We start from the raw sequence: 27,877 nt of genomic DNA on the forward strand, positions 1-27,877 counted from the left end.
AAGGAGAAGAAAAAGAGGAACATAAATACTTAAAGTGATGACTAAAATTTTTCCAAAATTAGACAGATAAGAAACAAAAGATTGAGAAAGCTTAGAGAACAATAGTATAAATACAAAAAAATTACATGTAGGCATATCATATTCAAATTGCACAAAGTCAAAGGCACAGAGAAAATCTTGAGAGAAGCAGGAGAAAATCTACCTTATCTAAAGAGGAGCAAGAATAAGATTTCTCTTAAGAAACAATGCAAAAAGAAGAGAGTGGAGTGAGATGTTTAAGGTACTGAAATAAAATCACAAATTTATACTTCTGCATCCAGTAGTTATTTTTCAAAGGTGAAGAAAAAGTAAAGATTTTCTCAAATAAAAATTTAAGGAATGTTTGAAGTAAACTTGTGACTGAAGAAATATTACAAGGAGTTCTTCAGACAGAAGGAAAACTATATAAATGAGAAATGTGTACCAAAAGAAAGAAAAGAAGAGTACTAGAGAAGGAATAAATGAAGGTAAAATAAAATCACATTTTTCTTATTTTTAACTAATCTTACAGATAAGAGTTTGTCCAAGATAATAATTGTAACAACGTATTTGGTGAATATAGATTATCAAATAGTGAAATGAATGACAATAATATTATAAGTGACTGAAGGGAGCAATAGGAAATATTCTGTTATAAGGTTCCTGTACCACCCATGAAGAAGCATAATGTTATATGAAAGCATAAATGGATTAATTGTAAATGTGTATGGGAAACCAGAGTAACCACTAAAAAAGTTTTAAAAAGTATAAATCATATATGCTAGAAGAGGACATAAAAGGGAATCATACAATTTTAAGTTAAAAAAAGAGAAGGCAGATAAAAAATTAAGACAAAAATAAGCAAAGGGTAGTCAACAGTAACAAACATGGTAGATATTTATCCAACTATATCAATCACTTCAAAGGTCAATTGCCTAAGCACACCAATTAAAATGTAGAGACTGTGAGAGTGCATGAAAAATAAGAGCCAACTATATGCTATGTATAACATATCACTTGAAATATAAAAGACATAGACTAAAAGCAAAGGTATGGAGAAAAAAATTCCATGCCAACAAGAATCAAAAGAAAGCTGGAATAGCTATATTAATTTCATAAAAAGGAGACTTTAGAGCAACAAAACCTGTCAGGGAAAAAGAGGCATAACATAATGATAATGGTAAATTCTCTAAGAAGATATAACCACCCTTATTGTGTAATAGGACATCAAAACATGGGAGGCCAAAAACTGATAGAACACCAAGGAGAAATAGGTGAATCCACAATTAGAGTTGGAAATTTCAACCTTCCTGTCAGTAATTGAGGCAGAAAATCAGTAAAGACATAATCGAATTGAACAGCACCATCAACCAACTGGATCTAATTAACATCTGTAGAACATTTCATCCAACAACAGCAGGATACACCTTATATTCAAGCTCACACAGATCACCATGATCAACCACGTTCTGGGACATACAATATACTGGAATAAATTTACAAGAACAGGAATCATGAAAAGTATGCTCTCAGACCACAAATAAATTACACTAGAAATCAATAACAAAAAATAGCTAGAACCTGCCAAAATACTTAGAGATTAAACAGCACATTTCTAAATAACACATGGGTCAAAGAAGAATTCTTATGAGAAATTAAAAAGTATTTTAGACTAAACAAAAATGAAAATATAACTTAGTATTTGTGGATGCTGTGAAGGCAATGCTTACAGGAATGTTTATAGCATTAAACCATATATTAGAATAAAATAAATCTAAAATCAATAAGCTCCCACCTTAGAAAAATAAGAACAAATTAAAACCAGAATAAGCAGAAGAAAAGAAATAATAACAATTTTTAAGGAAACCAATAATATTAACAATAGGAAATAAAGAAAATCAACAAAATCAAAATCTGGTTAATTTAAAACATCAAGAAAATAGATAAGACTATAGCCAGATTAAGAAAGAAAAAAGAAAACACATACATTTAAAATGTCAGAAATGAGGAGCGCCCATGTGTCTCAATCAGTTAAGGATCCAACTCTTGATTTTCTCACAGGTCATGATCTCATGGTTTGTCAGATTGAGCCCCATGTCAGACTCAGTGCTGACAGCACGGATCCTGCTTTGACCCTCTCTCGTTCTCTCTCTGCCTCGCCCCCACTCACGCTCTTTCTGTCTCCTTCTCTGTTAAAAATAAATAGTAAATAGCCTTAAAGAATAAAAAAAATGTCAGAAATGAAAGCAGAGTCATCACTATTGATCTCATGGATATTAAAAGGATAACAAAGGAGTATTAATAACAACTCCATGCCTTAAATTTTGATAACCTAAATGAACTAATTCCTTGAAAGACACAAGCTTCCAATACTCACACAAGATGAAATACACAATCTGAATAGATTTATATTTATTAAAGGAATTGAATCAATAATTAAAATCCTTCCAAAAAAGAATGCACTAGATGGGTTCACTGGTGAATTTTACTAGATATTTTAAGGAAGAAATGATACCAAATTTTTACACTCTCATCCAGAAAACAGAGGCAGAGGGAATATTTCCTAACTCATTCTCTAAGCCAGCATTACCCTGATACTAAAACCAGACAAAGACATTACAATAAAGGAAAAGTACATACTAGTATCTCTCATAAACATAGATATAAAAATTCTCAATAAAATATTAGCAAATCAAATCCACCAGGGTATAAAAAATATACACCAGGACTGCGTGTGATTTATTTCATGTATGCAAGGCTGGTGCAACATTCAAAAATCAGTTGATATAATTCATCACATCAACACCTAAAGAATAAATATTAAATGACAATACCAACAGATATAGAAAAAAATATTTGACAAAATCCAACACCCATCCTTTGAGAAAAACTTTCAACAAGCTACAATTATAAGGACACTTCATCAACTTGATAAAGAATATCTGTAAAAAACCTACAGCTAACACCATATTTAATTTTGACAAACTAGATATATTCTCTCCAACACCAGGAACAATTCATATTCAAATCATAGTGGAATTCTAAGCAAATGCAATAAGATAAGAAAAGGAGATAAAAAGTATATAGATTGGAAAGGAAGAAATAAAACTATCTTTTTTTTCCACACATGACACAATTGTGTGTACAGGAATTCCCCCCAAAAGTCAACAAAAATCTGTTGGAAGTAATAAGTAACTAGATAGCACAACTGCAGGATACAAAGTTGATATAAAAAATCAATTGTTTTCTTACATGCTAACAGTGGACATTGAAATTGTAAATTAAAAACACCAAAATATACGGGTGCCTGGGTGGCTCAGTCGGTTAAGTGTCTGCCTTCAGTTCAGATTATGATCTCATAGTTTGTGGGTTCAATCCCCACGACGGGCTCTGTGCTGACAGCTCAGAGACTGGAGCTTGCTTCAGATTCTGTTTCACTCTCTGTCTGCCCCTCCCCTGCTTGAACTCTGCCTGTCTCTCTCTCAAAATTAAATAAACATAAAAAAACACTCAAATATTTGAATTAGAAGAAAATTTGAAATGCTTAGTCATAAATAAAAATTTTATAAGATCTATATGATGAAAATTATAAAACCAGTAAATCAAAGATCTAAATTTATGGAGAAATATTACATGTAGATGGATATAAAATATTATCAAGATGTCAGTTCTTCACAACTTGATCCATAGATTCAGTGTTATCCAATTCAAAATTAATGCAAGCTATTTTCTGGATATCAACAAAGTGACTCTAAAGTTTCTATAGACAGGGAAAAAGGCAAGAAAAGCCAACACAATATTGGGAGAGAAGAACCAATTGAAGTATTTACACTATCTGATTTCAAAATTCCCACAAAGTTATCATAATCAAAACAATGTGGTACTGGTGAAAGAACAGACAAATAGATCAATGGAACAGAATAGAAAACGTGAAAATTATATTTACACATAAATATAGTCAATTAATCTCTGACACAGGAGCAAAGACAATACAATAAAGCAAAGATAAGTATGCATATACTAGGACATGATTTAAGATACTGTTCTGACTCACTATAATAAAAAAAAAAGAGTATTGTCAAGTTTAATAAAACACTACAGATGATGCACTAAGATTTTTCCTTTTTATTCTTTCATTTTACAAAATTTAGGGCATGAATCACTAAGTTGATATCATGACCTACTAAATGAGTGGCAACCTGCAATTTAAAAATTACTGCTCCCATGAACAGTATTAGCAGATAGCTCCCCAATCTTATCCCAGAAAATAACACAAAACAGATATTGTTTTCTAGTATCATATTTCTTGTATTCGAAGGACCTACTCTTGAGACATCTTTTTAAAGTGTCACCTTTATTTTTGCCTCCAAGATCCAGAGGTCAATGTAGATATTATATAAGAAAATCAGGATCATAATCTTCCTTCATTGTTTCTGACACCAGCCCTAGATTCTGAGCATCTACTTCATCCCCCCAAATACTTCCTAAGGTAAAGTCTTTATAAAAACTGGTTGGGGGTGCCTGGGTGGCTCAGTTGGTTGAGTGTCCGACTACAACTCAGAACTCACGTCATGATCTCGTGGTTCACAAGTTCGAGACCCACAGCAGGCGCTGTGCTAACAGCTCAGAGCCTGGAGCCTGTTTCGGATTCTGTGTCTCCCTCTCTCTCTCTGCCCCTCTGCTGCTTGCACTCTGTCTCTTTCTCAAAAACAAATAAACATTTAAAAATTAAAACAAAAACTGGTTGGGAATTTATCTAGCCTGGGCTATGACTCAGGTTGTTTACCTGCAGAGACTCTCATTGGACCAGAAACGGCTTATGAAGTAATGAAAAAAAGGGACTGTTTAAATATCTATGGAAGTTAATAAAATGAAATACAACACAACTGTGGGGGGAAAATTTCAGTATGTGTGCTATGAACCAATATTCAAGGTATATTCTTAGGTTAAAAAGAGTAAGATAAGCACACTGTGTATAGTAGCCTTCTAGACTTCTGGAAAGTTTCACAAGCTATTAGTAATGGGAACTGCCTCTAAGGAAGAGAAGGAAAGGAACGGGAATCTTGAATGATAAGGATTTAATATTTTCTATACCTTTTTATAGTGTTTGAAGTTTTTATTTTGTGTATATACATACTTTATACTTTCAATTAAAAATAGATAAATTTAAATAATATAGCAAAGATAGTCTTTTAAACAAATGGTGCTTAAGCAACTGCACATCATCATGCAAAAAATTAATCTAGAGACAGACCTTAAACTTTTCCCAACAATTAATCCCAAATATGTCATAGAGCTAAATGTAAAAATCAAGGCCCTAAAACTCTTAGAAGATAATATAAGAGAAAATTCAGGTGACCTTTGACTTGGTGATAACTTTTTGGATATAACATAAAAGCATAATCCACAAAAGAAAAAACTGATAAATTGGATTTCATAAGAATTAAAAATTTCTTCTCTGTGAAAATCTTGGTTAAGAGAATGAAAAAAACAATCCATAGACTGGGAGAAAATCTTTGCAAAACATATCTGAGAAAAGGCTGGTATCTAAAATAGACAAACAAGCAGCATTATCAACAATAGCCAAATTATGAAAAGAGCCCAAGTGTCCCTCAACTGATGAATGGATAAAGATGTGGTGTATATGTATATATACAATGGAATATTACTCAGCTATCAAAAAGAATAATCTCTTGCCATTTGCAACGTCATGGATGGTGCTAGAAGGCATTATGCTAAGTGAAATAGTCAGAGAAAGACAAATACCATGTGATTTCACGCATACGTGGAATTTAAGAAACAAAAACAGATGAATATAGGGGGAAAAAGACAGTGAGGCAAACCATAAAACAGACTCTTAACTATAGAGAAGAAACTGAGGGTTGTTGGAGAGGAGGTGGGTGGGGGGATGGGCTAAATAGTTGATGAGCATTAAGGAGGGCATTTGTTGTGAAGAGCACTGGGTGTTATATGTAACTGATGAATCACTAAATTCTACTCCTGAAACTAATATTATACTGTATGTTAGCTAACTAGAACTTGAATAAAAACTTAAAACAATACAAATTCCAAGTTAAAATTTTATTTTTTACTCCTAGAAAGTTGAAATAAATATCTTTTACCCCAAGGGGCATAAAGGAGGTATGGAGGGGGGGGGGGATAAAACAAACAAAGAAGTAGTAGGGTATATATTTTTTTTACATTTATTCATTTTTGATTGACAGAGAGAGAGCAAAAGTTGGGGGTTGGGGCGGCAGAGACAGAAGGAGACACAGAATCCAAAGCAGGCTCCAGGCTCTGAGCTGTCAGCACAGAGCCTGACACGGGGCTCCAACTCACAAACCGCAAGATCATGACCTGAGACGAAGTCGGATGCTTAACTGACTGAGCCACCCAGGTGCCCCTAGTAGGGTATCTTTTAAATTTTTTTTTTCAACGTTTATTTATTTTTGGGACAGAGAGAGACAGAGCATGAACGGGGGAGGGGCAGAGAGAGAGGGAGACACAGAATCGGAAACAGGCTCCAGGCTCCGAGCCATCAGCCCAGAGCCTGACGCGGGGATCGAACTCCCGGACCGCGAGATCGTGACCTGACTGAAGTCGGACGCTTAACCGACTGCGCCACCCAGGTGCCCCGGGTATCTTTTAAAAAAATAAAAATAAAATAGACATACAGCTCTTAAAATGAAACGATAATAATCCAATTAAAAATGGCAAAATATATGAACAGATACCTTACCAAAAGAGATATACAGATGGCAAAAATGCATATGAAAAGATGTTCAACATAATATGTCATTACAGAAACGAGGATTACAATGAGAGATCACTACATACCTATTAGAATGGCTAAAATCCAAAACACAGACAACACCAAATGCTGACAAAGAGAGCAACAAGAGCAATAAGAACTTTCATTCATTGATGATAGAAATAAAAAAATGTAGTCACTTTGAAAGACAATATGGAAGTTTCTATAAAAAACTGTAAAAAACTAAATATACTTTTACCATACAATCCAGAAATTGTGCTTTTTGGTATTTACCAACATTATTTGCAAAGTTATGTACACAAAAACCTGCATTCAAATATTTACATAAGCTTTATTAATAATTCACAAAGTTGAGAGGAAGCCAAGATATCCTTCAATAGGTGAAAAGATAAACTGTGGTAAATACACACAATGGAGTATTATTCAGCACTAAAAATAAGCGAGTTATAAAGTCATGAAAAGACACAGAAGAACCTTAAATGAATACTGCTAAATTAAATAAGCCAAAATGAAACTGCTACATGCTGTATAATTCCAACAATAAAACATTCTGGAATAGGCAAAATATGGAAACCATAAGAAGATCAACAGTTACTAGTAGTTTGGGGGGTGTGGCTGGAGAGAGGGATGAACAGGTGGTGCCCACACATATTTTGGGCAGTGACATATTTTCTGCATGATAGTGTAATGGTGCATTTATGTCATTATACATTTGTCAAAACCCCCAGATGTATAATGCGTTGGCTCATCATTCATGCAAATGTTAATAGTAGGGGGAACTGTATGCTGCAAATTAGGGATATATGAGAACTCCGTACTTATAATTCATCTTTTCTGTAAACCTATAACTGCTCTAAAAATAAAGTCTCTTAATATTAAAAAAGTGACCCAAGGTCCCCCAGATTATTATTTTTTTTATTTTTTTAATGTTTATTTATTTTTTTAATATGAAATTTATTGTCAAATTGGTTTCCATACAACCTCAGATTATTTTTAATTGAAGAAGTTCAAAGGCTGTATCCTTGCTCTTTAGTAAAGTCACCAGGGACCTCTACATACAGCAACCAAACTACTAGGACATTCCAGAAGCTTTCATTGTAAAAAGTTTCCAAAAGAACAAAGTTTGGACTGTGCCAAGGGTCCCAACCCCCTAGAGAATTGGTAATTCACTAGAAGGACTCAAAGGACTCCAGCATAAAGTCATACTGATGGCTAAGATTTATTTTAGTGGAAGGATATAAAGCAAAATCAGCATAGGGAAAAATACATGGGATGAAGTGTAGAAGAAACTAGGTGAAAGCTTCCAAGAGTGTTCCTTTAGTACAGTCACAAAAGACACAGTTAATTCCTTCAGCAACAAGTTATAACAACACATGTGCAATATGGTCTACCAGGGAAGCTATTTAGACTCAGTGCCCTAGGTTTTTATTAGTGCCTGTACACAGGTACTGGCTGCTGAGCATATACCAAGACTCCAGACTCCCAGAAGAAAATGAGACATTTAACATAAACCATATTGTTTGTACAGGCAGTCTAGGCACAGTGAGTCATTCTTACCATTTAGGAAAAATTTTATATCTGTGTAAGAAACTGCCCACTAGCCTAGTTCCCAGATACCAGCCAAGAGTTAATCTTATAGTCAGATTTTCCTAATCAAAGTAGACTCAGGCCTTTTATGTTAACTCTCTTCTACCTAGGAACCCAAAACAGAATAGATGGAAAAGGAAGAAAACAAAGGTATGCAGAAGAAAAAATGACAGAAGACCCCAGACTAGTACTTCATTCCAGTTTATGGAAGAAAAGTAGTCCTTCACTTTTTCAATACTAACTCTATCCACCACTGAGGCTCTGATTTATCACCTTGAAGCACCTTACATGATGTAATGGACACTCACCAAATCACATATCAGCTTTGCCACAATCTATATAACCTTGGACAAGATCATTTCTAAGAAATTTCACAGCTCATGTCTATGACCTTATTCAATTGAATATCTCTTTTTATACTTGAATCTACAATATATCTATCTTTTACTTGATCTATTATCCAACACACAGATCCATTCTTCCATTAAAAGCAGTTTTAATCAGTTAATTCCTTTCCTCCCTTCTCCAGGGCCACCCTTGTGACTTAGACCTTTTCCTCTAGATCATTGTAATACTTTCCTAAACTGGTTTTTGTTTGTTTGTTTCCCGGTCTCTCCCAGGTCTAATTCATCTTATAACCTCATACAGTTTAAGATTTCTAAATCAGAATTCCACCCATATTGCTTATACAACCAAAAGGTCTTGTTAATCTCCCCAGAGCCAATAGAATTCAATACAAACTCCTGAGCCTATCACTCCATAATATAGCCTGAACTTTCCTGATCATATTTTGTCTTTCACTACTCTGCAATAGTAATGAAAATTCTGGTCATACTATTTCCCAAACGTACTCCATGTTTTCCATTCTTGGGGCCATTGCCCTCCATGTGAAAGGTCCATTTCTCCATTTCTATCTGTCAAAGACTTCACTTTTTGTTGAATGACCACCTCAAATTGAATGGGCCCCATTATTTTACAAAGGCAAATCTCCACATCCAAATGTAAGTTTTTTATTCTCCAAACACCTCCCCACCCCTATAAGGATACCACATACAGATACATTTTACAGTATGTAAAAAATGCTACCTGTTTAAGTGTCATGTGTATTCTTATTTTAGCATTCCAATTATAAGCTACAGAAGGACAGGAAGTATGTCTCGTCTCTCTAGTCCTATTGAACCCAGCTTAATGCCTGGCATGTGGTATGCATTCATGGAATAGTGATTTATTTGAACTAAAGTCCCTGAAAGCCCATACAAAAAAAGTTAATGTTAGAATATCTTGGGGGAAAAAGGAGAAGATCTGCTCCTGATCTACCAAATACAGTACTAGTCTAACTTTATCCTCAGGTGGATTTTGGAATCAAAAACAGAACTGAAAGGGACTCTGGAGATCATTGCATATCACTCCTCCTTTGAAAGAAAAAAAAATATGTTATCCAAAGTCACAACATGAAAGACAAGAAATAACAAGTGTTGGCGATGATGTGAAGAAAAAGAAACCCTCATGTATTATTGGTGGGATGCAAACTGGTGCAGCCACTGTGAAAAGCAGCATGAATATTCTTAAAACAATTAAAAATAGAATTACCACATGACCCAGTAATTCTACTACTGGGTATTTAGGCAAAGAAAATGATAACACTAATTCAAAAAGATACATGCACCCCTATCATAGTTGCAGTATTATTTTCAATAGCTAAGATAAGGAAGAAACCTAAGTATTCATTGATAGATGAATGGATAAGGAAGACGTGGATTTTGGTATAATATGCAGCCATGAAAAAGGATTACATCTTGCCCTTTGTGACAATATGGATAGCTCTGGAAGGTATTGTGCTAAGTGAAATAAGTCAAACTGAGAGAAATTAATACCATATAATTTTAGTCATGTGTAATCTAAGAAACAAAACATGAGTAAACAAAAAAAATAAGACCTATAAATAAAGAGAACAAACTGATGGTTTTCAAAGTAAAGGAGGGTGAGAAGGATGGACAAATTGGGTGAAGGGGAGTTGAAGAGATAGAATTCTACTTATGGAATGAATAAGTCACAGGAATAAAAGGCAGAGCATAAGGAATATAGTCAGTGATACTATAACAGTGTTGTATGGTTACATTTTATTTTCTCAAACTTACATGTTATTGTTTATATAAAAATTATTTATATATTAAATTATTTATTCTAAAGTCCAAAAAGCAAATGAACAACAACAAAAAAGTCACACAGTTAGTGAGTGGAGGAGCTAGTTTGGGAACTCAAGACTCCTCAGTCCCAGGCAAAAGGTTTTAACTGTAAGACTACTATTATAGTGGTTCCCTGCTGAGGCAGGATATTAAGGAAAACCTTGTAATAGGAAGATACCAATGTTAACAAGGCATATCTGGCAGCAGAAGGTAGGAACAGGCTTTTTGAACATACCTCTTGTAACTGAGATTCTTTCTTTTTGGAAGACAGATGTAAGTGCCGATCCAGCAAGGAATAAAATCTTTCACCATCCTTTTCAAATTTCTTTTTCCGTTCCTAGATGTGGGAGAGAAAGCACAGATTAAGATGTCTATAGTTTTTAATTCACTCTGCTCAGAACTGAGAATGAAGGATGCAGTGTCACATTCTCCATATTTCTAGTCTCTGGAAAGAACAAATAAACAGAAAATTTACTTTTGCATTGGTCTCAGCAGTTTCGATTACCTCAAATATAACCCTAAACCATTCCACCTAAACACAGGGCAGTTCCTATTGGTACATTGGATGGCCCTGGGAGCTGCTGCTCAGAAAATGGCACTTAAAATGGCTCTGTACAGTTGTTACTTTTTCTTCCTTCCAATATCTTTCTTTTTTTATGTGCACTAACTACTCATTCATTTTTTTAAAAATAGAAATAAGGAACAATGGTGAACTAAATATATGCCTTTAAAAGTCATATACAATGCATTTAGATAGCCTAATAAGCAAAACATTTCCAAGGCAATAGGAACCTTGGACTGCTTCTATAAATTATGAATTCTTTGGTATTGTTTAAATATTTTACTACTGCATGTTAAAAGATGATGCTTAAAATGAGGAAACATTGGGGCGCCTGGGTGGCGCAGTCGGTTAGGCGTCCGACTTCAGCCAGGTCACGATCTCGCGGTCCGTGAGTTCGAGCCCCGCGTCAGGCTCTGGGCTGATGGCTCGGAGCCTGGAGCCTGTTTCCGATTCTGTGTCTCCCTCTCTCTCTGCCCCTCCCCCGTTCATACTCTGTCTCTCTCTGTCCCAAATAAATAAATAAACGTTGAAAAAAAAATTTTTTTTTTTAAATGAGGAAACAATCCTGGAAAGTGTGGCTTGGAAAGCAAGAGTCAAAAACTTTACAGGAGGATGCACCTGGGTGGCTGTGGGGGGCCGAGCCCCGGCGCCAGGCTGAGACCGGGTTGAGCAATGTTCCCCGTTGACTCAAGCCAACCCGGTGGTTCCCCCTCCCATTCCCCCACTTTCAAGGGCATACGAAAGCCTTGTCAAGGCTGAGAAAGTTAATTCCTGAAGCCTGTGGTCTGCAGGTGTTGGCAGTAATGCTACCTCCATTTTTCTACCCCAAGTCAGATAGAAACAAACATGGGAACTGTGTTTTGCTAGCAATCTATCAACAAGGTCTTGTGACCCGTTCACAAGGTTCACAAGGTATACAGAACTAAATGTTTTGGCTGGCAGTGATCATGTGAAACCTGTTTATTCTTAGAATGACCTGATCCATAAGAGTCTTATATTATAAAAGATTGTGTACAGCAACAATAAAGCCGTCACTTGGGCCATCAGCCCAGGGGACCCTCCTGTTCCCAAACTTTCTCTTCTCTCTTTTTTCTTGCATTCCCCTACCCTCAGGACCCTGACCTCGGTGATTGTCGTGCCGGTCGCGACAGGTGGCTCAGTAAGTTAAGTGCCTAACTCTTGATTTCAGCTCAGGTCGTGATCTCATGGTGTCATGAGGTCAAGCCCTGTGACAGACTCTTCAGTGCTGGACATGGAGCCTGATTAAGATTCTCTCTCCCTCTCTCTCTGCCTCTCCTCTGCTTGCATTCTAGTCCTCTCTATCTCTCTCTCTCAGAATAAAAGTATGAAATTTAATTAAGCTCTCTGCCTCAATACAACTTAATTAAGCTCTCTGCCTCAGCACAACTGGAAGTCACACAGCCCCAAAGGGGCACTAACAATGTCCATTTGTCACATACTAATGCTGACACTCTGCAATCCTCTGAACATCATGCTGGGAAATTCATGGAAACAGCTTGTACTGTGTCATGGTAAATCCAAATTCACTGAGCATCTACAGTGTGCCAGTTACTAGAAGAGGCACAGCAAGGGACACACAGGAAAAATAGAAAAAAAAAAAAAAAACCTCATCCATGATTGATTTCTAGAGGCAATCTGTTCCTGGTCAAGAAGCTTAGACCGTTTGTGACCTCTGACCTGTAAGAAACGTGCTTTTTTCCAAAGGTAAAGAAGCAGAGAGGAAGCTAACATCAACTGAGGCTTACAATAGGCCAGGAAGTATGCTATATACTTATAATCCGTTATTTCATTTAGTCTTCACAACCCTGAGTAGTAGATATTGTAAAGGAACTTAAGGATCAAAAAGAAGAATTAACTTATCCAAAGTCATATAATATACAGATCTACTTGATTTATTACATACAGTCTAATAAAGCCCAGATGATCATGAGAGGAATTGCACTCAGGAGGCCTGTAAATAACCAGGAAACAAGTAGGTCTACAGCCCTAGCCCAAACTCAGATACCAAATCACAATAGAAATATTCACACAAAACATATAGGTAGGACAAACTGTACCTCCAGCTGGTAAGTCTATTTAAAGTAGCAATTGTTGGGGCGCCTGGGTGGTGCAGTCGGTTAAGCATCCGACTTCAGCCAGGTCACGATCTCGCGCTCCGTGAGTTCGAGCCCCGCGTCAGGCTCTGGGCTGATGGCTCGGAGCCTGGAGCCTGTTTCCGATTCTGTGTCTCCCTCTCTCTCTGCCCCTCCCCCGTTCATGCTCTGTCTCTCTCTGTCCCAAAAATAAATAAATGTTGAAAAAAAAATTTTTTTAAGTAGCAATTGTTTGAAGAGAGCATTAGATCCAGAAAATTTCAGTGACTTCTCCAGGAAAAGATAAAGTTCTGTTGGTCATTTACCCCTCCAATTCCATTTTTAAAATAAAAACTATGAAATATAATTCATATATCATAAAATTTACCCTTTTAAAGTAGACAATTCAGTGGTTTTTAATATATCTACAAAGATGTATATCCATCATTGCTGTTTTATTCCAGATTATTTCCGTCACCTAAGAAAAATCCTATAACTGTTAGCAGTCATTTCCCCCTTCTCCCAAATCTGCCCCCCAAGAAGCCACAATTTTTTTTTCTCTCTATGGGTTTGTATATTCTATAGATTTCATATAACTGGAAGCATGCAATATGTGACCATTTGTGACTGTCTTCTTACACTTAGCATAATGTTTTCAAGGTTTATCCATGTTGTAACATGCATCAGTACTTCATTCTTTTTTCATGGCTGTATAATGTTTGACTGTATGGATACACCACATTTTCTCTATAAATTCATCAGTTGATGGACATTTGAGTGACTTCCATTTCCTTGGCTGTTATGAATAGTGCTGCTCTGAACATTTATGTACAAAATTTTCTGCAGTCATGTTTTCAACTCTTTTAGGAATACACACACACACACACACACACACACACACACACATATGCAGTGGACTTGCTGAGTCATATGGCAACTCTATGTTTAACTTGCTCAGAAACTGCCAAACTGTTTTCCAAAGGAGTTGTATCATTTTACATTGTCAACAGCAATGAGTGAGAGTTACAATTTCTACACATCCTCACCAACACTTACTTATATTTTTGATTATAAACAACCTTGTGGGTGTTAATTTGCATTCACTGTGATTTGACTTGCACTTCTCAAATGATTAATGATGTTTTTTCATGTATCTGTCGGCCCTTTGTGTATATATGTATATATATTTTTGAGTTAAAAATTTATTGTATAATTCTGAATACTAGCTATGCTGTATTTTCTCCCATTCCTTGGATTGTTTTGGCACTTTGTTGATAGTGTCCTTTGAAGCATGAACATTTTTAATTTTGTTAAGTCTAATCAGTCTATTTCCTTTGATTTTTTGTGTTTTTGCTGTCATATCTCAGAAACTGTTGCCTGATCTAAAGTCATGAAGATTTATACCTATGTTTTCTTCCAAGAGCTTTATATTTTTTGGTTTTTATTTTTGAATATGGTGTAATATAGGGCTCCAACTTCATTCTTCTTCATATGGATGTCCAGTAGTCCCAGAAACATTTCTTCTTTCCCTATTGAATTGTTTTGGCATTCTCACAAAATATCGATTAGCTATAAATGTATAAATTTATTTCTGGACTCTCAATTCTATTATATTAATCTATATGTCTGTCTTCTTCATGTCATTACCACACTCTCTTGATTATTATAGCTTTGAAGTACATTATGAAATTAAAGATTATGAGTCTTTTTTTCAATATTTCTTTTTCTATCTTGGTCTTCTATGTGGACTTTAGGATCACCTCATCAATCTGTTGAAAATGGCCAGCTGAAATTTTGGTACAGATGGCACTAAATCTGTAGATCAGTTCTGTGACTATTATCATCAATAATATGAAGTCTTATAATTCATGTACATAAGATGTGTTCCCATTTATCCTTCTATTTATTTAGATCTTCTTTAACTTATTCCATTAATGTTTTGTACTTTTCAATGTACAAGTGTTGGACTTTTTTTTTCTTCTAATTTACAACTAAGGAGTTCCTGGATGGCTCAGTCAGAGGAGCAAGTGACTCTTGATCTCAGGGTCATGAGTTCGGGCCCCATGTTGGGGATAGAGATTACTTAAATAAATAAAATGCTTTTAAAATTTAAACCTAAGTGCTTTAATCTTTTGATACTATTATAAATGGGAATTTCTTAATTTAATCTTGGGACACCTGGGTGGCTGAGTTGGTTCAGCATCTGACTCTTGATTTTGGCTCAGGTCACGACCTCACGGTTCATGAGATTGAGCCCCATGTCACGTTTTGTGCTAAAAATGTGGAGCCTGATTGGGATTCTACCTCTCCCTCTCTCTCTCTGCCCCTCTTTTCCTTTCTCTCTTCTTCTCTCTCTCTCTCAAAATAAATAATTAAATATCAAAAAAGGAAATACAATTTATCATCAGCCATTATACCATGGCTCAAGTCCAAGCCCATGCCTACCATAGGTTATTCCATAGATAACATGAACTAAGTAATTCATGAGCATAGGTAGGATCCAACCCTTAAATATGCATTAACTAGATATGGGTTAGCTGTTTTCAGCATAGCCAGAAAGCAGTATAATGTGTTCCCTATAATCTCCTCAACCAGAAAATAGCTATTTGATTTCCCACATATTAGCCTTCCTCTCACCTCTCTTGACTTGTGGAGTCTTGAGTAATCCTCTTTGCCATCCTTAGCTTTGCTGGACAAAGCTGAAAGCCAAACCCACAACTAATGACCCCAACATGATAAGCTGAACCCACACAGAATCAGACACTGAATAGAGAAAATAGACCCAGGAAACTTTACATTTGACTTTACATTACACTCATAATGCTCAAGTGATCACTTAAAAAGCATTCATGTGTAAGACTTTTAAAACTTCATTTATTCACATGATCATTTAGTTCCATGCAGTAAATTAAGAAATGCAGCTATCCCCAGTCACCTTTCTTCTATTTCCCCTTCTCCAGAAATAAACTTTTTCATCTCTAAGCCAATTATTCTAGTATTTGCTTTAACATTTCTAATATCTCAAAACAAAGGTTTACATTGCTATCACTAATTCTTTTTTTTTTCAACGTTTTTATTTTATTTTTGGGACAGAGAGAGACAGAGCATGAACGGGGGAGGGGCAGAGAGAGAGGGAGACACAGAATTGGAAACAGGCTCCAGGCTCCGAGCCATCAGCCCAGAGCCTGACGCGGGGCTCGAACTCACGGACCACAAGATCGTGACCTGGCTGAAGTCGGACGCTTAACCGACTGCGCCACCCAGGCGCCCCGCTATCACTAATTCTTAAGTTTTGTGCATTATCTATTAACTTCCAAAAAAAGATGAGGATTTAGCCTTTTCCTCTCCCTGTCTCATTATCACCACCATCTCTTTTGTCCCCCAACCCAAACTCATGTCCTGATACTCCTATTAAACTTATATCGCAATTTTGCTTTGATTCATATTCAATAATTAAATTATTATGACCATCTAAATATTAATTATAGATTAAACATGTAATACAATATTATTAATGTTATTTTCCTGTACAACTAGATAACTATCAAATCATCTTAAATACCCTAGAAATTGATATAAAGATGGACAGAACAAACTCCACAATTAAAAACAGAGAAGAGGCCACATGAAAGAAGGTAGAAAGAATGGAGATGTGGTTTGGGACAGAAACAGATCACAGCTGCTGCAGTCCAAGAGAAGGGTGAGAGACAGACTAGCAAATAAGGAAGCTCACAGGAAAAATGTATCCCTATAGCAATAGGCTTAGAAAACAAGAGGGGCCAAATTTCTTGCATTCTTACAACCAGCGAACCTTGAAGCCTGGAGTTTTAAAAGTCGGCAGGCTTGTCTGGGATAGAGCCCAGAAGGCATTGTTCTGCTCATGGAGAGAAGACAAGAAAACAACATAAGAATAAACAGCATGAAAACAGCAATCTGAAGACTTTGGGGCACACGGTGGGGGAGGTTATTTGTTCATCTTGGAGCACACCACAGAGAGACAGCATCCCAGGAGAGAACACTCTGGGAACAAAGGAACTGGCCAGTACCATTTCGATGCCTTGCACCTCAGCATAGGCACAGGGCCATATGCAGGAACCAGTGCAGCACCAATACTCCCTACCTCACATGCTTACACCAAGCTCCCAAACTCTGGTAGAACCACTGTTCCCAGTGATGCTTACCTCAGTCCCAATGTTTTGGGACCTGCCCCCTGGAGGGTGGCCCAAATTCCTGCTCAAACCATGTCTTCCAACACAGGAGTTTAGCAGAGCTTCAGTTCCATGAGTGGGGGTGACAGGTCTCATTTCACAATCAGACCAGAGCACACCTAGTTAAAATGTACTACATTCAGGCCAGGGACTACATACTGCATGCATCAGGCAAAGAAAGTCCCTACATACAACTGGCCTGAAGAATAAAGCAGACAGAACAAAACAGCAGAACACACGGAGAAAATATTAAAGACACTCCTAGAAGTGCCAGGCCCTAGGGAACGGGGGACACTACACAGTAGGGCACTACAGGACTTCTTCTTCATTAGGCCACTAACCTCAAGAATAAAAGATGTAGCTCACTTTCCTAACACAAAGAAACAGGCACAGAGACATAGAAAAAAGAGAAGACAGAGAAATTTATCCCAAATGAAAGAGGAAAAGGCCATTACTAGAAATGTAAAAAAAAAAGTTATAAATAACTTTATAACTATATAAAAATAACTTTATAACTATATAATATATAAATATTATATAAATAATATATATTATAGATAATTTAAAGTAGAGATCATAAGAATAATCACTGCACTTCAGGAAAGAGTGGAAAACATGACTGATACTCTTAATAAGAAATAACATAGCAGAGATAAAAGGCTTACTAAACAAAATGAGACACATGATTGATAGAATCAACACCAGGCTGAAAGAAGCAGAGCAATGACATAATGACCTAGAAGACAGAATAATGGAAGGCAATTAAGCCTAACAAAAGAGAGAAAACAGAATTATGCAAAATGAGAAGAGACTTAAGGAACTCAGTGACTCCAGGAAATGTAAAAACATTTATGTTACGGGGGTACCAGAAGAAAATGAGATACAAAAGGGGGAAGAATATTTATTTGAAGAAATAATAGCTGAAAACCTTCCTAATCTGGGGAAAGAAACAGACATCCAGATTTCGGAGGCACAGAGAACTGCCATCAAAAATCAACAAAAGCAGATCCACATCAAGAAATATTCTAATTAAATTATAATAGTGATAAAGAACAAATTTTTGAAAGCAGCAAGACAAAAGAAGACAGTAACTTACAACGAAAACCCCATAAGGCTATCATCAGCTTATTTTTCAGCAGAAACTTTCTAAGTCAGAAGGGAATGGCATGATATATTCAAAGTGATAAATGGGAAAAATCTGCAGCCAAGAATACTCTGTCCAGTAAAGCTATCATCCAGAAGATAAGGAAAGATAAAGTCTCCCAGACAAACAAAAACTAAAGGAGTTCATGGTCACTACACCAATTCTGCAAGAAATATTAAAGGTAACTCCTTGAATGGAAGAGAGGCCAAAACTGACAGTATAAAGATAGGAAACATAAAAGCAGTAAAAAATGACTTTCTATTTTTAAAAAGTTCAAGGAAATCACAAAACAAAAGGATGTAATATGACAACATATACCTAAAATGTGGAGAGGGGAGGAGTAAAGAATAGGTTTAAACTTAACTGACCATCACATAATATAATTGCTATATGAAGAAGAGCTTATAAACAAACCTAATGGTAACCATATATCAAAATCGACTGATACATGTGCAAAGAATAAGGAGAAATAAGTCTAAATATAAAACTAAGGAAAATCAGCAAATCATAAATGAAAGATAATAAAGGATTAGAGGAAAGCTTTAGAAACAAGCACAAAATAATAAAATGACAATAAATGCACATTGATCAATAATTACTTTGAATGTAAATGGACTTAAATGCTCGAACAAAAGACACAGGTGACAGCATGGATTAAAAAAAGAGAGACCCATCCATATGCTGCCCTCAAGAGACTCACTTTAGACCTAAAGATGCCATCAGAGTGAAAGTGAGGGGATGGAGAAACATCCATCATGCAAATGGAAGTCAAAAGAAAGCCAGGGTGGCAAGAATTGTACCAGACAAAATAGACTCTAAAACAAAGACTATAAAGGAGGATTTAAGATAGTTGAGAAGTAGGGGGATCCTAGGCTTTGCTCATCCCTCAAACACAGCTGTATTGAGGTCAGATCACTTGGAACACCCAGGATATCTATCTGCAGAGTGGCAGAAGGATCTCCACAGTTGGAGGGAGACAGTGTTGCAGGTGCAAGGTGCATGAAGTGAATCAGGGGAGAAAAAAATGGCAGTGCCATGGAGGGGAGGCAATGTTTTCTCTGGAGAGACAAAAGGGACAGAGAGAGAGGGGTTGATAAAGTGGAGCATCAAGTTCACACAAGAGGAAAACCTCTTGAGACCAGGGACAGGGGCGTGAGAAGTAGTAAGAGGAAAACCTCTTGAGACCATGGACAGCGGCATGAGAAGTATTGAGTGTTGTGGCTTTTCTTTGTTTGTATGTTTGTTTGTTTGAAAATAGCATTTGGAGCTCAAACTCTGAGGCTATGGAAGTATGCAACTTTCTCTAAAGTGGAGCTGTAGCACAAGCTGGGGAGGAGGGAGATGACCCCAAATTGCATAACAGGGTGTAGGGATCTCCATGGCGCATAGAGAGAGAATATTCCCCTTCCTGGAGTGCTTTTCAAAGAGGGTATATTACCTCCCCAAGGACAAAACACCCTACAGGCAACAGAAAAAAGGACTTTCATCAGTAGAGGACATAGGTGCACCCAAAGGGAATATAACCTTTGCTGCTATCAGTGGCATTACGCTTTAGATTCCTTAAATTCCACAGACTGCACAGGTATGGGACTGTTTTTCAGGGCAAAGGATTACAGACACAACATGGAGAGGCTCTACTCCAGAGTAGGGGTGGGCGTGGATCCCAGTAGCGCCAGGTCCTTTAAGACTTTGGGTTTGGAATCCAAGCTGCATGCCAAAGAAAAAATGCAGGAGAGTTGTGGCACACAAAGAAGTGACTGCCCTCAATATTCTGTGAAGCCATCTGAACAGAGGAGGGGGGTCAGTGAGTTCCCCCATCTGGGGAAGAGAGATTGGAGTGGTGCCATTTTCCATCCAACAACACTGTAGGACTTTGGAGAGCAACATAGAAGCCCCCCAGGGGAGGCTGGAGGCACTGACACCAAACCCCACCATCTGTGCCTGGCAACTATTTATTTAGTGGAGCAGGACTGATTTTAAGCCAATGCAGCAAACCCCTTCTTCAGAAGGCCAGCACAGGCAGCACCAAGCACACACCAAATGTACTGAAAATCTAGTGCTTCAAAATGACACCTGCAGTTCTGGTGGAAATAGGACTAGGCTTTTTTTCTTTCTTTTTTTTAAAATTTTTTTCTTTCGGAATCAAGCTCATATTCCCTTGTTTGTTTGTTTTCCATTTTCTTTTCGCTGTGTTTGGAGCAGACTTTTTTATTTTTTCTTTTGTCTTTTCTTCCTTTTTCTCCCTACCTTTTTCTTTGGAATCAGCCTTGTACTTTTTTTGAGTCTCTGTTTGGTTTTTATTGTTCCATTTTCTTTTCTCTTTTTGGGTATCAGGCTTCTCCCCCCTTTTTTGACAAACAAATCAAAGCACACCTAATTAAAGGTCCCAACACTAACCACTGCAAGCAAGGAGGAGCTCAGCAGATACTGACCAGTGAGAAAGAGCAGCCAAAACGCAACAGCACAGTACACACAGCATACACTAGAAACAGCTCCTCAAATGACAGGCCCTAGACAGTGTATAACCCCTTTATAATGTAGAAGTACAATCAGGTGTAGGAAACAATACAAGCTTTTAAAATACACAAAATACAGAAACTTATTCAAAATGACAAGATGGAGGAATTCTCCCCAAAAAGAAAGATCAAGAAGAAATCACCACTAGGGACTTGCTCAAAACAGGCAAGCAATATATCTGAACAAAAATTTGGAACAACAATCATAATACTATTACCTCTACTTGAAATAAGCATGGAAGACACCAGAGAAGCCCTTGCTGCAGAGATCAAAGGCTTAAAAACTATTCAGGCTAAAATAAAAAAATGGTATACTGAGATGCAAAACTGACTGGATACAGTGACAACAAGGATTGAAGAAGCAAAGTAGAGAATAAGAGAGAATTCTGAAAGCAGCTAGGGACAAAAGGTCCTCAATCTAGAAAACTAGACACATAGGGTTGGCAACAGACCTGTCCACTGAAACTTGGCAGGCCAGAAGCAAGTGGCAGGAAATATTCAAAATACTGAAGTGGAAAAATATGCAGCCAGGAATCCCTTATCCAGCAAGGCTGTCATTCAGAATAGAAGAGATACTTTCCCATAAAAACAAAACCTAAAGGAGTTTGTGACCACTAAACTGGCCCTGCAAGAAATTTTAAGGGGGAAGCTTTGAGTGGAGAGAAAAAAAAAGACCAAAGTAACAAAGACAGCAAAGGACCAGAGAACATCATGATAAACACCGACTTTGCAGGTAATGCAATGGCACTAAATTCATACCTTTCAATAATTACTCTGAATGTAAATAGACTAAATTCTCCAATCGAAACACATAGGGTATCAGAATGGATAAAACAAAATAAGATCCTTCTATATACTGCCTACAAGAGACTCATTTTAGACCAAAAGACACGTGCAGATTGAAAGTGAGGGGGCAGAGAACCATCTATCGTGCTAATGGACATCAAAAGAAAGCCAGCGTAGCCATACTTACATCAGACAAACTAGATTTAGAAAAAAGACTGCAACAAGAAATGAAGAAGGGCATGGTATAATAACTAAGGGGTCTATCCATCAAAAAGACATAACAATTGTAAATATTTATGCCCCCAATGTGACACCCCAAGTATATAAATCAATTAATAACAAATATAAAGAAATTAATTGACAATAAAACCATAACAGTAGGAGACTTTAACACCTCACTTACTTCAATAGACAGATCATCTAAGCAGAAAATCAACAAGGAAACAATGGCTTTGAATGACACGCTGGACCTGACGTTCTTAACAGATATATTCCATTTTATCCTCAAGCAGCAGAATACACATCCTTCTCGAGTGTACATGTAACATTCTCCAGAACAGATCACATATTGGGTCACAAATCAGCTCTCAACAGATACAAAAAGAAAGATCATATGATGCATATTTTCAAAACACAACATTATGAAACTTGAAATCAACAGGAAGAAAAAAAATTGGAAAGCCCTCAAATACATGGAGGTTAAAAAACATCCAACTAAAAAAAGAATGGGTTAACCAGGAAATTGTGGAAGGTAAAAAAACAAAAACAAAACAAAACAAAACAAAACAAAAAAACAAGGAAGCAAAGTGAAAACATGACAGTCCAAACTTTTTGGGATGCAGCAAAGACAGTCCTAAGAGGAAAGTACATTGCAATTCAAGTGCAGGCTCTGTGGTGCAATGGGTAGCACATTGGACTTCTAATGTGAGTACATTGCAATTCAGGTGTGTCTCAAAAAGGAAGAATGGTCTCAAATACACAATGTAACCTTGCACCTAAAGGAACTAGAAAAGGAACAGCAAATAACAACTAAAGCCTGAAGAAGATAAATAATAAGATTAGAACAGAAATAAATAATATATATAAAAAAAACCCCACAGTAGAATGGATCAATGAAACTAAATGCTTGTTCTTTGAAAGAATAACAAAATTGATAATACCCTTGCCAGACTTATCAAAAATAAAAGAGAAGGGACCCAAATAATAAAATCACAAATGAAAAAGGAAAGATCACAACCAACACCACAGAAATACAAATAATTATAAGAGAACACTATGAAAGATTATGGGCCAACAAACTATACAACCTGGAGGAAATGGACAAATTTCTAGAAATTCATGCACTACCAAACCTGAATCATGAAGAAATAGAAAATTTGAACAGACCCATAACCAGCAAAGAAACTGAACCATTTATCAAAAATCTCCCAACCAACAAGAGTCTTGGACCAGATGGCTTTCCAGGGGAATTCTACCAAACATTTAAAATACAGTTAATATCTATTCTTCTTAAACGGTTTCAAAAAATAGAAATGGAAGGAAAGCTTCCAAATGCATTCTGTGAAGGCAGCATTACCTTGATTCTAAAACCCAAGAAAGACCCCACTAAAGAGGAGAATTACAGGTCAATATCCCTGATGGACATGGATGCAAAAATTTTCAACAAAATACTAGCAAATCGAAGTCAACAGTACACTAAACAAATTATTCATGATGATCAAGTGAGATTTCCTGGACTACAGGGCTAGTTCATTATTTGCAAATGAATCAATGTGAGTCACCACATTAATAAAAAAATAAGAACCATATGATCCTCTCAATAGATATAGAAAAAGCATTTGACAAAATACAGCATCCTTTCTTGATAAAATCCCTCAAAAAAGTAGGGATAGAAGGAACATACCCCAATACCATAAAGGCTCTATATGAAAGACCCATAGCTAATATCATCATCAATGAGGAAAAACTGGGTGGGGGGTTCCTCTTAAGATCAGAAATACAATAGGGTTGTCCACTCTCACCACTGTTGTTCAACATAGTACTGGAAGTCTTAGCCTTAGCAATTAGACAGAAAGCAATTAAAAAGGCATCGAAATTTGTGAGGAAAACCTAAAACTTACACTCTTTGAAGATGACATGAAACTCTACATGGAAAACCCAAGACTCCACCAAAAAACTGCTAGAATTGATAAATTCATCAAAGTCACAAGATACAAAATCAATGTATATAAATCAACTGCATGTCTATACAATAGTAACTTTAGGATATGTGCTGTAGGGGCAGTTTTTTCCAGGAACAAAAGTGGGGGTGGGTGACTTTTTTCTTTTCGTTCTTTCTTTTTTTTTTTTTTTTACTTTACTTCTACCTAGCTGGCCCAGCATTAGAAAGCACAATTTCTGAAAATTTCCATCTATTTTGCTGGCATCACTTACCCTGCCCCAGAATTCTCCTGGAAACCCAACACACTCAACCTGCCTTCTCTGGCAGATGCACCTCCAAAGCTGGACCTCTGTAACACATCCTGTGGGCAAGTTTGCCTGGAACTGGCAATCCCTGAAAAGTTGCTCCTGACTCACCAAATCAGGCAGGTCGCCACAACCAAACCTGGGGTCCCCTCAAAGTGCCTCTCATGCTGCCACACCCAGCAGGTGGACTTGGCCACAAAAAACACTCCTGCAAAGAAGCTCCTGTTTTATCATACCACATGAGTGGCCTCCACTTGGAACCATGCCAACCCAAAACATTCCGATCATTTGGGGTGGGGAAACCCCACCCACCAGCATGCCTGCAACAGTCCTGGCCAGGCCATGCAGCTAGCTGCACCAGAGGGCTAACCCCACCCAAAATATGACATCAGCATCTACAGCTAAGGCTCTCAGCTAGCCTCATTGGAAGCCAACCCCACCCACCAATGCAACCATAGGCATAGTAGGAATTGCAGCCAGCCAGTTTGGGGGCCAGTCCTACACATAAGCACATCTACACTAAACATAATCCAACCACAAGAGAAAAGTGCATGAAGCCAAGAAAGGGAGCACCTCTGGAATTCCTGGTTCTTGTGACTGGGGGAAATTATATTTCTGTACTCCTCAGGACATGTTGTAAATATGTTCACTCCTTAAAGACTGGGAGATATAGTTGAACTACTTAATTCATAGAAATAAACACAGAGTCAGGAAAAATGGGGAGACAGAATAATATGTTCCAAAAAAAACAATACAAAACCTCAGAAAAAGAACTAAACGAAACAGGGATTAGCAATGAACCTAATAAAGAGGTCAAAATAATGGTCATAAAGATGTGAAGGGAACTCTAGAGAAGAAAGAATAAAACAGTGAGAACTTCAACAAAGAGGAAGAAATTATATAATAAAAAAAGCAAATCAGAGCTGAAGAGTACAATAATTGAAATGAAAAAATATATATAGTTAACGGAATCTATAGCAGATTAGATGATGCAAAACAATACATCAGTAATCTGGAAGACAGGTTAGTAGAAGTCACCCAAATAGAATAGCAAAAAAAAAAAATTAAAATAATGAGAATAGTTTAAGGGATTTCTGAGACAACTCTAAGTATAATGACATTTGCTTTCAGGGGTCTAAAAAGCAGAAGAGAGAAAAAAGTGGGGGAAGAAAGCATATTAGAAGAAATGGCTGCTGAAAATTTACCTAATCTGTAGAAGGAAACTGACGTCCAGGTCCAGGAATACAAAGAGCCCCAAACAAGATGAAGCCAAAGAGGTCCACATTAAGACACATTATAACTCCAATGTCAAAATTTAAAAAGAGAATCTCAAAAGCAGCAAAAAATTAACTAGTTATGTATAAGAGAACCCTCATAAGACCATCAGCTAAACTTCCAGCAGAAATTTTGCAGGACAGAAGTGAACGGCAGTGATAGATTTGAAGTGGAGAAAGCGGGGCACCTGGGTAGATCAGTCTCATGTGCACTGTGTCAGGCTCTGTGCTGACAGCATGGAGACTGCCTGGTATTTTCTCTCTTTCTCTCTCTGCCCCTCCCTCTCTCATGCTCACTCTTGCTCTCTCAAAATAAATAAACAACAACAAAAAAAGTGGAGAAAGGAAAAAAAAGCCCTACAACCAAGAATATTCTACCCAGAAAGGTTGTCAGTTTAAATTCAAGGAAAACTAGTTTCCTAGACAAACAAAAGTTGTTAAAGGACTTCAACAACTTTAAACCAGCCTTACAAGAAATGTTAAAAAAAAAGACTTCTTTGAGTGGAAAAGAAAGGCTATTACTGGAAGTAATAAAATTATGGAAAAAAAATCTCACTTGTAAAAGCAAACATGCCGGAAATGACAACCACTTACTTATAAGCTACTATGAAGGTCAAAATACAGAAGTAGAAAAATTAACTGTATCTACAATAATTAGTTCCCAGATATTCAAAATAAAGATTTTTTTTTTTTCTGAAATTTATTGACAAATTGGTTTCCATACAACACCCAGTGCTCATCCCAAAAGGTGCCCTCCTCAATACCCATCACCCACCCTCTCCTCCCTCCCACCCCCCATCAACCCTCAGTTTGTTCTCAGTTTTTAACAGTCTCTTATGCTTTGGCTCTCTCCCTTTCTAACCTCTTTTTTTTTTTTTTTTCCTTCCCCTCCCCCATGGGTTCCTGTTAAGTTTCTCAGGATCCACATAAGAGTGAGACCATATGGTATCTGTCTTTCTCTGTATGGCTTATTTCACTTAGCATCACACTCTCCAGTTCCATCCACGTTGCTACAAAAGGCCATATTTCATTTTTTCTCATTGCCATGTAATATTCCATTGTGTATATAAACCACAATTTCTTTATCCATTCATCAGTTGATGGACATTTAGGCTCTTTCCATAATTTGGCTATTGTTGAGAGTGCTGCTATGAACATTGGGGTACAAGTGGCCCTATGCATCAGTGCTCCTGTATCCCTTGGATAAATTCCTAGCAGTGCTATTGCTGGGTCATAGGGTAGGTCTATTTTTAATTTTCTGAGGAACCTCCACACTGCTTTCCAGAGCGGCTGCACCAATTTGCATTCCCACCAACAGTGCAAGAGGGTTCCCGTTTCTCCACATCCTCTCCAGCATCTATAGTCTCCTGATTTGTTCATTTTGGCCACTCTGACTGGCGTGAGGTGATACCTGAGTGTGGTTTTGATTTGTATTTCCCTGATAAGGAGCGACGCTGAACATCTTTTCATGTGTCTGTTGGCCATCCGGATGTCTTCTTTAGAGAAGTGTCTATTCATGTTTTCTGCCCACAAAATAAAGATTTAAAATATGGTTTCAAAAACAAAGTCTGGGATGGGGAGAAGGCAGTAAAACTTGGGTGCTTTTAGAATGCATTTAAACTTAAGCAACCATCAACATAAAATAGACTATTGTATACATAGATTGTTATATATAAACGTCATGGTAGCAAAAACCCAAAAATCTATAATACACACACACACACACACACACACACACACACACACACACAGAAAGGGATACAAACACAACATTAAAAATTTTAATAACAAAGGAAGAGAATAAGAGAAGAAAGGAACATAGAACTACAAAAACATCCAGAAAACACTTAACAAAATGGCAATAAGTACATACTGATTAATAATTATTTTAAATACAAATGGACTAAATATTCCAACCAAAAGACACAGGGTGGCTGAATGGATAAAAAAACAAGACCCATTTATAGGCTGCCTATAAGAGACTCACTTCAGACCTAAAGACACACAGACTGAAACTGAAGGAATGAAAAAAGGTCTTCCATGCAAATGCATACAAAATGAAAGCTGGTGTAGTTATACTCATATAAGAGAAAAATACACTTTAAAACATACTGAAATTTGAATAAAAATGAAGAGCACTACATAGTGATAAATGGGTCAATTCAGCAAGATCTAACATTTATAAATACATATGCACCCCCAAATGGGCAGTAAATATATAGAGAGAATATTAACATAACTAAAGGGAGAGGTTGAGAGCAATAC

At 36.9% G+C, this 27,877-nt stretch overlaps 1 protein-coding gene across 7 annotated transcripts in view; it reads right to left on the minus strand.

Annotated features, from left to right (window-relative positions):
* Nucleotides 1-27,877, minus strand: part of OPHN1 (oligophrenin 1) — a 608,271-nt gene that overhangs the window by 276,081 nt on the left and 304,313 nt on the right. For all 7 annotated transcript variants that reach the window (XM_047844278.1, XM_047844279.1, XM_047844280.1 and 4 more), the window contains exon 6: nucleotides 10,799-10,900. In XM_047844278.1, coding sequence (XP_047700234.1) covers nucleotides 10,799-10,900 — 102 coding nt within the window. The remainder of the gene's footprint in view (nucleotides 1-10,798; nucleotides 10,901-27,877) is intronic.

This window comes from Prionailurus viverrinus, chromosome X (genome assembly GCF_022837055.1).
Source record: "Prionailurus viverrinus isolate Anna chromosome X, UM_Priviv_1.0, whole genome shotgun sequence".
Taxonomy (NCBI): domain Eukaryota; kingdom Metazoa; phylum Chordata; class Mammalia; order Carnivora; family Felidae; genus Prionailurus; species Prionailurus viverrinus.